The sequence below is a fragment of the Phyllobates terribilis genome, unplaced genomic scaffold, assembly GCF_046119375.1.
Source record: "Phyllobates terribilis strain yellow unplaced genomic scaffold, ASM4611937v1 Scaffold_4__5_contigs__length_816908805, whole genome shotgun sequence".
In the NCBI taxonomy this organism is placed as follows: Eukaryota; Metazoa; Chordata; class Amphibia; order Anura; family Dendrobatidae; genus Phyllobates; species Phyllobates terribilis.
In genome coordinates, this window is record NW_027362764.1 from 648,162,666 (window position 1) to 648,177,226 (window position 14,561).

General features: G+C 33.7%; 1 protein-coding gene across 7 annotated transcripts in view; it reads right to left on the reverse strand.

The window, feature by feature from the left end:
* The window catches only part of EYA1 (EYA transcriptional coactivator and phosphatase 1), a 146,652-nt gene extending 132,522 nt beyond the window's left edge, over window positions 1-14,130 (reverse strand). For 2 of the 7 annotated variants that reach the window (XM_073679437.1, XM_073679436.1), the window contains exons 1-3: window positions 11,079-11,873; window positions 5,900-5,957; window positions 4,045-4,172 (exon numbers count right to left, since the gene is read on the reverse strand). In XM_073679437.1, the coding sequence (XP_073535538.1) occupies window positions 4,045-4,168 (124 nt within the window). In that variant the 5' untranslated portion in view covers window positions 4,169-4,172; window positions 5,900-5,957; window positions 11,079-11,873. Of the gene's footprint in view, window positions 1-4,044; window positions 4,173-5,899; window positions 5,958-11,078; window positions 11,874-14,046 lie in introns of those variants that run through there. The other 5 variants (XM_073679435.1, XM_073679434.1, XM_073679430.1 and 2 more) reach the window with 4 other exon arrangements.
* Window positions 14,131-14,561: the final 431 nt, after the last annotated feature.

Here is a 14,561-nt window from a genome sequence, read left to right on the forward strand (position 1 = left end):
ATTAAATCGCACTGTAAGAATCAAGGATTTCAGAATGAGAGATAATTGTGCTTTTACATCAGATTTATATCTATTTACAATGCATCTCTTAGGTGGTAAAAATCATGTAAGATGAGAAACCTTCTCCATGTATGGATCAGGGAAGGAATCACAGTAACCTTATACTTATCAGGGGCTGGTTTTATGATGCAAGATAATTTTAAGAAAATATTGCTATTAATACTATCTTGCATATAATGTTAGAATGTAGCAAGTAGCCAATAAAATATTAGGGACAAATTAACTTAAACACCATAAAGATATAATCGGGGCAATAAAATAAATCTTAGTAAAATTTTAAAGCAATTTAAACAATTATAAAAAAATATATAAATATGATTAAGGAAACTCAAAAACACAGAAACTATCAGAAAATGGACAGAATAAAAAAAGTGAGTTTCATTTAGGAAATACATATATCAACGTATTTTTCCTAAGAAGTGGCACTGGCACTTCTTTTAATTACCAGAATATACATGAAGTAAGCCATAAAATATTAGCATAAGATGTTTCCTATCAGAATAATTCCTTAAGTGCTAAATTTTTAAGCAAATATATGAGTAAGACTCCTCAAACAGTAAATAATATACCACTATACAATGAAAAATTACAGTGTGTCAAAAAGTGAATTATTTCCAAGACCATTAACCACTAGGTCACTAATGTAATCCTGATCCATTGGATATAGAAAGAACTACAGTATAATAAATGTAAACAGTGATCTTCTACTGGGATAGTAATAGTAAAAGTAGTAGTAATAGTAGTTGTAGTATAAGTAGTATAAGTAGTAGTTGTTGTTGTAGCAGGGTGTGGCAAATATAGTAAGTGAATCCTCCAGATTAAAAGTGAGAAAAACACCAGAAATGAGAAAAAGTTTGAAAAAAATGCAGTTTACCATTTTACAGGCTTATTGATACATTAACTAAGGCCTCCAACGTATGTGATACAATATTAGACAATGGGCAGGGGCAGTACTGTAGTCAGCATGTGAATGAAATCTGACCTGGGAATCATCTACATGGAGCGTGTGTATGTTCATCCTTTGCTTGTTTGGGTTTCCTTTGGGTCCTCTAGTTTTCACCCATGCCATAAAAATATACTGATGGGTGAAATGGCTTCCTATGAATTTTTTTTTAATGTGGTAAGAAAATAAGAGCAGGACTGAAGTAAACTATTAGAAACTGATCCCAGTGCTGAGATAAACAGCAGCATCAATTCAAAGGATAAATTCATGATGAATCTTCCCATTAATGAAAAACTTTAAACATGTTTTTATCAATTCTTACTTCTGAAATATCTGTAAGTGATAACCTCTATTCTAAATTAATCAATGCCTGAAATTGCCCCTACAGATAAGTCTAAAATGTGATTGTTACATAATTACATAGGTTCAAAAAAGGCATAAGTCCATCAAGATGAACCTTTCTGTGTTTTGATTTTTATGTATTTGATTATATCATTCTACTAAAACATTTAGGTCTCGATTAATCATATGTTCTCTTTGTAAGTGACTTTTCTTTATTGTCTTGTGGTATTTGTAGCTGTTTATTTGTTCCCAAATCTTTAAAATGGTGCACATGGGTTGATGACTTTTAAGCAAAATCAGACTTTTTTGTCTTTTACCTTTTTTGAGCCTTTAAAAAAGCAAAATGTTACATGATACCATAAAATGTCGCTAGTTAGTCTTCAACTGCGCGGAAATAAAACTTGACAGATTTTATACTCCAGGTGGGTACTGGAGTATAATTATGCAAAAATTTCTACAACATTTCGAAAAATCACAAAAGATGAATTTGCCTAAAATATTTGCATAAGGAAAAACACACCCACATTGTTGAAAAAAAGAAGAAACCAAGTAAAGTTATCTTAAGAATAGGTTCAAATTAAATACTGGAAAAAGTGTGAAAATAAAAATCACTATTACAGCTATTTTTACCCCTGAAAATAAGGCGCAAAGGCAATTGTGGATTGGGGTCTTAGTGTCCTCTAAAACTTTACATTTCTGTGATCACTTTACTAGATTTGGCCTATCAGATATTAATGGGATCTCTGACAGGCTGAATTGAAAATTCAGATGCTTTCTGTCCAGCTCCGTCAGCATGCTAAAGATGGCAGTGTGCAGTCTGAAAGTGGGATCCACATTACAAGCTTCTGGTGACACAGTGGGAGGGATCTGTATGTCACCAGATCACTTCTGCAACCAAAGAGAACAGTTGTGATCGTAATATTATATTATGTAATTGTTACATAAGTGGATTGCATATATTTTTAGTATAATAGATTTATAGCACATATAAATCAACATACGGGTAAAAAGAACTGTCATGATAAGTAAAAAAAAATATGGAAAACTGTCCATTTACATTGCTGTAAGTGAATGTTCTTAGCAATATCCAAGTAAGCATTTAAGACAACTCAGCTTTCAACAATGTATTTTAGTTTACAGACAAAACCGATAGGTCTCAGTCCAGACCCAGACAAACCAAACCATTCCGATCATCGAAATCCACTTACAGTTATAACCATTGGTTATGTATCTGTGTCCTATAATTTATTTATGACCAGCATATAACTGTAAAGTTCTATATGCTGCTTACATTACTAAATCCAGTAAAGTCAGTTGCATGTAAAACTGCTTAGGAGCCAAAGCATAAAAACATCTGCTCTTTGGGTTATCGTAGTTGACCATTTGGCTCCTTGTAGTGATAATGAAATTAAATTGTTTTAAAAGTCAACACTGTACACTTTGAGCTTATATTCTGTGATCAAAAAACTCTCAATAATCAGGACAAAGAAAATCTCATTCTATATTTTATATTGATCTAGTTATATTATTTTTCTGATACTTTCTAAAAGCCAGATTGAAGAAACTATCCACGAAAATAAATCATGTTCTCTATGACTTGCGCTAATAGTTGATCAAACCCTTAACAGAAACTTTTTGAAGTTTCCGATATCTTACATGCTCCCCCGCGATATTTGACATGAACAAATATTAACTCTTATTGTAAATTCTTTTAAAAGGTCTTATAAAAGACATTAAAAAATAAGTAAAGCCAAATAATAGACTGCAATGCTTATCCAACAACCAATACAAATCTGGGAGTTGGGCAACATTTGGCCGACCAATTTAAGTGAAGGTTTTGCAAACTTATGTTGATCAAAGTAACAAAAGAGAGGGGATCATATAATCAGTCTAATTAAAGGGTAACACAACATTTAATACCTGTACAAAGGATATTACGCTTCTGTGGTTGTTGTGAAATACTTATTTATGTAACATTACATATTGACACCTTCTGACTACTTATAGGCCATCTGCTCATTAAGATTTTTTAAGAGTCTTATAATAACTAGTATCAAAACAAGCAGAAAACTTATGAGGCAAGCCACAAAACAAGTATTGAGATTTTGACAGATAACTTATCCAGGAATATTTACTTCTAGATTGTCACTGATAAGATACCAGTCAAAGATCATTACAATCCACAGGTTGAAGACTTGAAGACTTCTAGTCTAACCATTCATATTCATCAATGGCATCCACCAAATAAGTGATCTACACCAACTCCATTCATCACATCTATTTCTAAGATCCTATTCCAAAGGCCGTTACATAATAACCTACCCAATGTCATTGTAGTCAAGCAACTACTCAATGAACCTCGACATGAGATACCATATAGCATCCTACCAACTATTTTTGGGATATTCCCGAGAAAAACAGTGTACATTTTTATTCAATAGATCCTAATCTAACTATAAGTTTTTTAAGTTTGTCAGGGATATCAGTTGGATTCACTTATTACTTATTTCCATCTAATATATTAAATAAAGATGATTATTTATCAAGTATTTGTATTGTGCACATTTTAATATTTTCTAAACCTTTCAGTCCTTCTTTGAAATTTTTCACATTTTGCACACATGAACATACAGACTCAATAAAATAAACTATGGAAAGCAAATGCCATTGTTGGAGGCCACTTGTTTCGAGCCACTTACCTTCTGTGCCATTTGGTGTCATGGAATTGTTGTTTATGTGAGAGTTATCAAGGCTTGTCCCACTGGGAGAATCACTACTGCCACTAAGTCGACTATGAGGACTAGCTAGATCCTGCATTTCCATAGACCTGAAATGAAGCCAATTTCAGCCATGAATACAATGGACAGCTATCATAGCTAATCCTCCCACCCCCTCTGCTCTACCACAGAAACAATCTATTAGTGCAATTCTGTACCATATGTTCAAGGCTCCATAGCATAAAAAAACACAGCCTGTTGCCTGTTCTTTAATAACAATCAAGTAAGATTTTACTACTGCGGTATCTGAAACTAAGAAGCAGATGGTGAAACCTAAAACATATCTTACTATATAATAATAAAAAAAATAAATATTACAAGAGTCAATATCATCATAATATAATAATGATTGACTTATTGTATTAATTATATTATTATTAATATTATTTATGTTATTGTTTATGCAATTAATCTACAATGAAATATTCTACAATGTACAAAGAGTTTGTCGTTAAATACTCCTTGTATTTCTGTAGCGTCTCCATGTTATAATAATATAATTATGACTGTGTACTCTTTGTTCTAACCTTGTACATGATGGCCTTTTATTCTTGTACTTTCTAAATACCAATATTAATACAGATGATCAGCTACTGCCCTAAAGGTAAAGATCATTAGCCTGTGACCAATGTGACTGTGCACATTCAATATGGCATTGTATTAACCCTCCTCCTGCCTGCTTCTGATAGAGATAATTATCTGCATTATCAGTCTATCAATGCAAACAGCCTACTGTCATTGAATTAGCCCTCAGCACTCACAAGCTGCCATGATTTATCATCCAATTGTGTTTTTTAAAGGGTCTACAAACACTTGAAGCAATTGATGTAGCCTGCAGTCCTGTGACAGCAAATGGGGTATTCATGATGCACGTGTTTACTCTGGCAAACTACTTAATTGTTCCTCTGTTTCCGCTGAAACAAATGCAGCATTAAAACATTATTATGTCTGCTTAGTTGTTTGCTTTGTGGATTATATCAAGCGTGCCCAATTGAAAAGGGATAAGACCCAACCATACAGTGGTTCCATACAACTATTTTACTACAGGGCTAGAGCTCAGCTGTCACTAAGGCAATGAGACAGCAGCACAATAAGTTCCAGCAGCACAAAGAGTTTAATACTTTCTGTACACATTGGTCAGAACGTAATGGCAAGAAAAGAAATCAAAGTTCCATTTCTAGAAAAGATATCGTCATTTTATCAGCATACATTTTACATTTTCTTTGCAAATTTGCGTGTATTTTTGCTTAACTGTAATAGTCAAAATAATATTAATAATAATAACAATAGTAATAATAATAATAAAAGTTGTGTAATAACAATCACACCGCAGATTATTGCAACTGAAATACTTTTTACAAGCAACTTATTACTCTTATTTCTGATTAAAGTCAGTGTCATTATATTAGCGTCAAATTGTTCTGGTGATATTAAAAATGAGTTACACATCTTTTTATGTAAATGATAGAAAGTAAGTGTCAGTACTTAATAATGACTCAGATCATTTGAAACAAAGCACACATAGAAATATGGCTTATATGTAAGATAAGCAATGAGTTAACATCATATTCAACTAAGGATAACCAATTTTAACATTTAACATTTATCTATTATCTATCTATCTATCTATCTATCTATCTATCTATTTATCTATCCATCCATCTATTCCATCCATAAACATTGCAACAATAATAAATCAAAGCAGCTTCCATACACATACCGCACAATTAATTTACAGTAAAGTTTTAAAAAGAAAGAAAAACAAAATGATTCCTACCTTTGATAAGGAGAAACCGCAACATCTGACCTGATCTAAAAGTTGTTTTCTTTTATACCTAGAAGTCACAACATACAAGTAGCGTTATTATTATATCCAACTCTCCAGCCTGAATTGGTGGCCACAGTTGAGCCTCGCTAGACTGATACTAGACAGAAGCTACACAGAAGAAGACACTGGCAAGTAGACTCATTTTGTCTTCATGTTAGAAGTCTGAAGTGTGGATTCTCCCTGCTGTTCCCCTCCTCTTTCTCCCTGTCAGGGGGAAGGCGGCCAAATGGCAGGGATAGTGATTCATCATTGGTCTATGACAGCTGCAAAATGGATTACCCCTCCCCCAATCAACATGCAAATCAGTTTTTCTAAGGTAGCCAGTACAAGGTGCATGGATAAGGTAGTTATTAACAATAATCATGCTGAACAGAAGAAGAAGAGGCAGTAAGCCGAGGGCAGCATCCTTGAAGAATCCCTGATCTCTTGTGATCACTGCCCCCTCAGACACTTTTACTCCTGACAGTATCCTAATTGTATCAACCAACTTTTTTCTTACAACTTATTTAAAAATGTACTGCTCAATTTCCAGGTTTGCTAAGGGGAAATGGAGGAATGAGGCTGTAATTTGTAATGTGATTGTACAGTTCTTCTATTTTTCTCGCCCTAATTGGGCAAACCTGAAAACCGCACACGAGGTAAACACCGAAAATACAATGTAAACAAGCGTAAATTTCTACCTTGTTTAATCAGGACTTGCCTTAGAAAACCCACGCACTATGTTTTCTTTCACAGAGAGGATGACTCAATTTCTGTGTATTTGTATAAGTGAGTTTGCAATTTGTATGTATATAATAGAGCGGCGAGGATTCCTTTCTCCCTTTTGTGCGCGACGTTGTGGATCTCACGCATATTGCCTTTAACTTGGATAGAGACGGACTCAGAGATTGGATCTCTGGTAAGTTTGGTGAGAAGGTTTCCAAGATCAGTCACTTGTTGATGATGTGCATTAATGCAGGCAGTGTATACAGAAAACAGGTGATAAGGACCAAGGTGTAGAAAGACCTCAGGTTTAGGAAGCACAAGCAAACTTTTCATAGGCCACAGGAACATATTGTCCATAGACCTGCGCCCGGAAACTTTGATGTGTGCCTCCATTCATTCTCTACTGATGGCTCTTTGATGCTTTCAACACAAAAGATAGAGATGAGGTATTTTAAGTGCAATCAGGTCTGTTGAGAAAAATTCACTTTTTGGGGGGCCTTTTACTAATGCCTATTATTTCCAAAACATTCCTGTTTTACACAACAATTGCCAATTTAAAGCTACATTTTTCTACTCCACCTACATTATCCATAAGCTCCATCTCATAAGTCCAGACATAGCATATATTAACTGTATCAACTCACCTCTGACATTGATTCTCGTACACATGTGCACAATATATGTGTATAGTAATGTGTGTATAGTGGTAAATAGACTGAATCTTGTGTACGTGCATTAAAAAATCAATACTTCTTTTTTAAAGTTAATATTTATGTAATAATGTGCATTATTATGGATAAATGGATAGCTATGAAATATATAGATAGATATGGATATATAAATAAATATAGATAGATGGATATATATATATATACTGTATATATATATATATTTATATATATATATATATATATTTAGATATATGGATAAATAGACAGATAGATAGACATTAGATAAATATATGGATAGAAAGATAGATAGATGATAGATAGATAGATGATAGATAGATAGATAGATAGATAGATAGATAGATGATAGATAGATGATAGATAGATAGATAGATAGATAGATAGATGATAGATAGATGATAGACAGAGAGAACAGTTTGGTAAACAAGTGAAAAGATGACAATTGACATTGATAAATAGGTAGACAGATAAATCAGCTAATTTAAATGGTATGTGCATAAAATGTGATTGTAGATAGATAGCTAGATATTGATAGATAGATAGATAGATAGATAGATAGATAGATAGAAAATAGATTAATAGGTAGACAGGTAGATCGATTAGCCATGTAAATTATTTAGCCTATATATGCATCAAATGTGTTGATAGGTGACAGATTGAATCTATTATTTATTACTGAAAAAAGGGCCCTATACTTTTTTTCAGCTATCATGTATTAAATAATTGGCATGTGTGATAAATAAAAGAATAGGTAGATATGATAGATAGATCAGATTGTTGAACAGGTAAGCAGATCAGCTAGGCCAGTAAATTCATTTAACCTATGTAACACTAAAATGTGTGAAGAAAAGAAAGAAAGAAAGAAAGAAAGGAAGAAGGAAAGAAGGAAGGAAAGAAGGAAAGAAAGAAAGAAAGAAAGAAAGAAAGAAAGAAAGAAAGAAAGAAAACAAGCCTGCAGGCTGTATAGATATGGATGGTTGGATGACGAGATGGGGAGATCAATAGATACTTCGACAAGTAGAAAAGTAGCGGATAGATAGATCACATTGTTGAGCCGGTATGCTTATCAGCTAGGCCCGTAAATTAATTTAGCCTATGTAAGAATAAAATGTGTGAAGAAAAGAAAGAAATAAAGAAAGAGAGAAATAGAGAGAGAAGAAAGAAAGAATGAAAACAAGCATGCATGCTATATCTATGGATTTTTAAATGTTCAGATGGGCAGATCAATAGATAAATAGACAAGTAGAAAAGTAGCAGATAGATGGATGGATAGATGGATGGATATACATGCAATAATTTATATGAATTTACTAAACAAAACCCATTACTATATCAAATATGCAAACACAAGTTCATCAATACAAAACACACCGAGCCATTCATATATATATGTCTATTTTTTAAAAAAGAAAACAAGGTATCCGCGTGTATTTAAATGAGTATTTCAACCATGTGTTCTGTGTTACCAGATTAAGAAGAAATGACTTCTTAATCAAAATAACTTTAAGACAACTAATCCTCACTTAGGCTGGTCAGCTGAATCCACATAGTGGCCCAGAGAAAATAAATGGACTCTTAAGAATGTGAAGGCAGACAACAATTAGACACAGATGTGAGCAAAATTAGTTACAGTTTACAAAATGCTACACTTCACATGCTCACACCCCCCATTCCTCATACGCTCTCCGTCCGTCCGTCCGTGGTAAAAAATTATGATGTTGAAGAGGGGGGTAGAAAGCCAGACAGGGAAAATTCATCTCTGGGTAGTGCTGACATGTATTTTTTCACCACTGTATGTGTTATTCTAAAATGATCCCACACTTATTACTTGATAAGTGATAGACACGTTGGCCGTTTCCATTATACAGGAAATCTATCTGAACTTACAACATACAGAAAAAAGTATGGAAGAAAAAATATCATAGTCCTGCTCCTCTATATGGGGACTGTATTTAGTGCTAGAGTCAGCAATCTGCCCATGACACGGGGCATCAGGGACAGGATCCTCTGATGTAAATTTAGGAGCAGCAAAATTCAAGTACTGATTAGTTAATGAGGTAGTTAAGTCGCCTGTTTTTACTAATTAAACACATAATTCTTCACAGATGGAAATTTCTCTGATTGGCTGACAGAAGCATTTTTGTTAACCTCTGTAAGGCTGGGAAGAATTATAGGGGTGTTTCAAGGCCCTGTGGGGATGGAGGGGTTAAACTTCGCCTGGTATCCCACCAATCCGTTGAATAGCCACATTAAATCTGTTAATACCATGCACTTCAACCTCCAAAAATTATTTCCAGAAGGCAGACTTGCTACGCGAGATCATCAAACAAGGCTTTGGGTTCACATTTTCTCACATTTTCCCTACCACAGAGCTCAGGATGCGGAGCAGAATTCATGACTTTTACAGTGTTTATTATACTTTGTAAAATTACGAAATCAAAAGCGTCTGACAGCAAAACTCCGGATCAGGCCAAAAAAGTTAATAACGTTCTATGAAACGTAAACTGTAAATGGGAAAGGATTGGAAATTTCAAAGCAAAAGCAGAATCTACACAAATTATGGGTTCTGAAGCCTTGTATTTTTGCTTACTTGAAGCATTTTTTTTTTATAAAATGACTATAATTTGAAAAAATTTTTTTTTCCAAAAGCTTGGAGATTTTCAAAATGGAAGCAGCCGTCTTATCAAAATAAATGCAGCTGACATAAAAGTAAGTGATTTTTGTCGAGTTGTATTTTTAATCTTTCCAAAGAAAACAGGAGATTTTGTGTACTCTGCATTTATTTAATAATCATATCGCAAAAGAAAATCTGCTTACCTAGATTTTTTTTTATCAAGAAGGGTCATTCATGGGGATTTACATTTTGAATAAAATATTTATTTTATTTAAATTTAATTTTTTTTTATTGAATGCAAATTGTAATACTTTTAGTTTATTTGTCTTTACATACAACAACTAAATAAATGTTATGTAAAAAATAAAATAAAACTGTCAGTTATTTTATAATATTTATTATTGTAAAAATACAATTGTTATGATCAATATTCTTGTATCTGGCTATAAAATATGAATCCACATTGACTTTGGTTTTACCAAAAAAAAAGAAAGTCCAATGTAGGCCTAATTCATAATGCTTTCTCCATATGTATAATTAAAACATTTACACACATATATATAGATGTATATGTATATACATCTATCTCTCTCTCTCTCTATATATATATATATAGATATATAGATAGATATATGAATATATCTATGTATTTTTTAACGGAAACAATAAATGCATAATAATAATTTATTTTTTATTATTATTATTATTATTATATTTTCCTCTTGAAATTATTATTATTACTTTAGGAGGAAAATAGAATAATATGAATAATAACAATTATAAGGGGAAAATATACTACTAATAATAAAATATATACTAAGGAGGAAAATATAATAAAATAATAATAATAATAATAATAAATATTATTATTATTATTATTACTATGCAACTTTCAGCCAAACAAATATTTAGGAAAAGGGTACTAAATTTACTGCAGCAATCTGTATTGTATATGTGTTCATTTACTTTACGTTGCTTTACAAATTAAAAAAAAGGAAAATAATTTGAAAAAATAAATAAGCTTTTCATATACGTACATAATAGCTAAAGAATTAAATTGGAAATTTTTCACTTAAAATTGATGAAAATGTTGGCGTTTGGTGCATAAATCTATACTCACGGTAGTTTTGGAAGTCACTCTGGATTGTCTTCAGCTTTCCTCCCACACAATTCCTATAAAAGGAGATTCCAGGATAAAATAGAGCAGAGTTTTACTTTGCGCCGTCCTGGAGTGAACATCAGACCTCGGAGTTCCTTTTTTCCAGAGAGAGAAACCAGAAGAAAATAGTTAAAAATCCTGATTAAAGTCCCAGGATCTGAAGCCGAGCTGCTGCGAGAGGGAGAATTAGGGAATGGAGCTTCACATGGAGGCTAGAAGCAGGAGATGGCAGCCTGCTCCTTGCACTGCAGCACTGAGCCCCTGGCCATCACTCCATACACCCAAGTCAGTTTCTTCCTCTGTAAATAAGATAAAATCTAAGATCCCTAGACAAAGAATCCTCTTCCCTCCTATTTGTTTGGTTTCTCAAGTAGATCTGCCCATATAGCCGGAGGGCTTTTTTTTCTTCTTTTGGAAAGCAAACCACACCAATTCCCTTGTTCAGATCTTAGTGGTTGAAATCTAACAATTGGAAGGAGTGATGGTGTGCTGGAGCTCTCCGAGTCAACCTTGGAGCTTCAGAAAATTGTATTATGTAAATGAATCCATAGCTGTGTCTCAGTATACAGCTGCGTGTAAAAAAAAAAAAAAACTCCTAGGCAAAGCCGTCTGTCAACAAGTTGTGAACTTCTTCTGTGGCTACCACTTGATATTCTAAGGTTGCATTGAGAAACTACATCTCATCAGATGCAAACCCTATTCAACGGAGCAGCAGGCATTTAACTGGTTGTAGCTTAAAGAAGACACTTTGCATAGATAGATAGATAGATAGATAGATAGATAGATAGATAGACCGATAGATAGATGGATAGATGGATAGATAGATAGAGCCATTTGTCATGGTCATCAGTCCTTTGCCTGTAATTGCAATCTATTAGCCAACCAATAAAACACCCCATTATTACCATTTTTCCAAGTAAACACTACAGATGGACCCCCACCTCCTCCTCCTCCTCCGTGCACATTGTCACTGTGTAAAAGTATGGTGCTTGATTGTTCACGAAAACAATTGAACTGATCTGTGCAACGTGTTGGCACGTTATAAATACATTACAATGATAAAATTTGCAAGAAAAAAAATGAAGTGAGAATGTATGACAGATGTGGTCGTGAAATATGACTCTTCACTATGGCTGTCTGGTTGTGTGTGTGTTTTTCATTTCTTTCTCGCCCTCAAAACAGAACACTATTCTAAATAGGACATATATCTATATATGGATTTATGCACATATCTATGTATGTGTATAACACTAAATATAAGTAGTTAATACCAACAAAAACATTGGTAAAGAAAATATCACACCAAGAATATAAGCACAGCACGCAATCAATTTATATATGATTATTACTGTATGTTATGTTACGTACTAATATGAATATTAATGTATGTCACAATGTAATTACTAGCATGAGTATTATAGTATGTTATGTAAATTACATGTATGAATATTATTATATATTATGGTGGGTGCAAGTTAAATTACCGTATGTGATGCTATCATTATTATTATGCTTTGCTTATATATCACTATCATATTCTGCAACATTTTACAGACATTATCATCACTGTCCCCATTGAGGCTCACAATCTAAATTCCCTATCAGTATGTCTTTGGAGCGTGGGAGGACACCTGAGAACCCAGAGGAAACCCACACAATATATCTATACAACTAACAAGCATCACATACAATAATATAACTCGTAACCATCATAATATATAATATAATTTTCATAAAATACTATAATAATCATACTAGTAATTACCCAAACACTATATCTATAGAACTAATAAACATCACATTTTATTTTTTATTTTAACGACCTTCGGCTCTATCTCGAGCCATAGTGACTTGATGCATGTATGATCTGTAGGAAGATCAATCTTGTGCAAGTCTAGATAGGTCCACCAGGGTCTTCTCCGCCGATATCTTGATAGTATCAAGCCATTTGGGTTGCTGGTCTTCCTCTTTGCCTTGTTCCTTTTAGTCTTCTGACCATGATGTCCTTCTCCAGTGATTGCTCTCTTCATATGATGCGTCCAAAGTAGGCAATTCATAGTTTGGTGATCCTTGCCTGCATTGGACACATCATACGAAGAGAGCAATCACTGGAGAAGGACATCATGGTCAGAAGAATAGAAGAAACAAGGCGAAGAGGAAGAACAGCAACTTGATTCTATCAAGATAACGGCAGTGGACCTATCTAGACTTTCACAAGATGGATCTTCTTACAGATAGTTCATTCATCAAGTTGCCATGGCTCAAGATCGAGCCGAAGGCCGTTAAAATAAAAAATAAAATGTGAAGTTTTTTAGTTGTATAGATATAGTGTTTGGGTAATTACTAGAGTGATTATTACTGCATGTTATGGCAGTTACTTGTATGAATATTAATGTATGCTATGGTAGTTACATTTATGAATATTCCTATACTTTAGGATAGTTACATGTATGAATATTACTATAAATTATGGCAATTTCCTATACCAATATTACTGTATGTTATGGATATTACCTACTCAATTTCATTAAATACATGAGAAAAGAGAAAACTAGGAAAACACACACAGCCAGCAGTCCCATGCATGTAATAACAGATGCCTCTTTCCTGTACTGTTCCAGACTACTCCTTCTTCTATCTTTGCACAGGAGGGGCCAGCTTGTGCCACTGCCCCTCTCCCAGTCATTCTTTGCTAATGTTTTGGTGCCTGTACAGAGAGAAGATGTGCCATGGATAGGAAAGGTGGATGGCATGCTGTAAAGCTGTAGCTGGGGCCTCCTTTCTTCAGATTTCCCTATGGTATATTTGCTATTGATATAAACATATTCAAACATTCAAGAATTGGAAATACGCAAGATACTATTTACAATCTGTAATACTCTAGAATAACTATTTATAACCATGAAGAATGGTTTAGGATTTGTCCTACCTCAGACTTGGTCCAAGTAGTGAAAGGGTTATGTAACGCTCTGCAGCTTGGCTGCTCTTTCCTCTCTACCCCCATAGGAGGCTCTGAGTATCTACTGATATGTTTTACTTTAGCCACCTCCAAAGAGAATAGAAAGCAGTGAGGGAGGTGAAAAGTCACTACTCATTCTGAGCTCCAGGAAGACAGAATGCAGTGTAAACGGAAAGCCAAAGAAAGCGCAGTGTGATTTTAGCTTCAGGTTCACAATAATAGTTATAGTGAAAGAATTTTTCAATAAATAATCTCTTAAGTCTGAATGCTGTCCAATATTTAATGTTGTCTTTAAAGGAGATAAATATACACTAATATCTTTGTTTAGGCAGGATATTATTTTGCTTTGACTGTTTGCTTCAGACTATGTTCACGCAATGTCACACCCTCCAACATAAAAGGTGAGCAAGTCCATAGATTATTATGGGCCCAATGTATGAGATACGAACAATTTTTTCTGTTGTACGCAATGGCATACTCTTTTC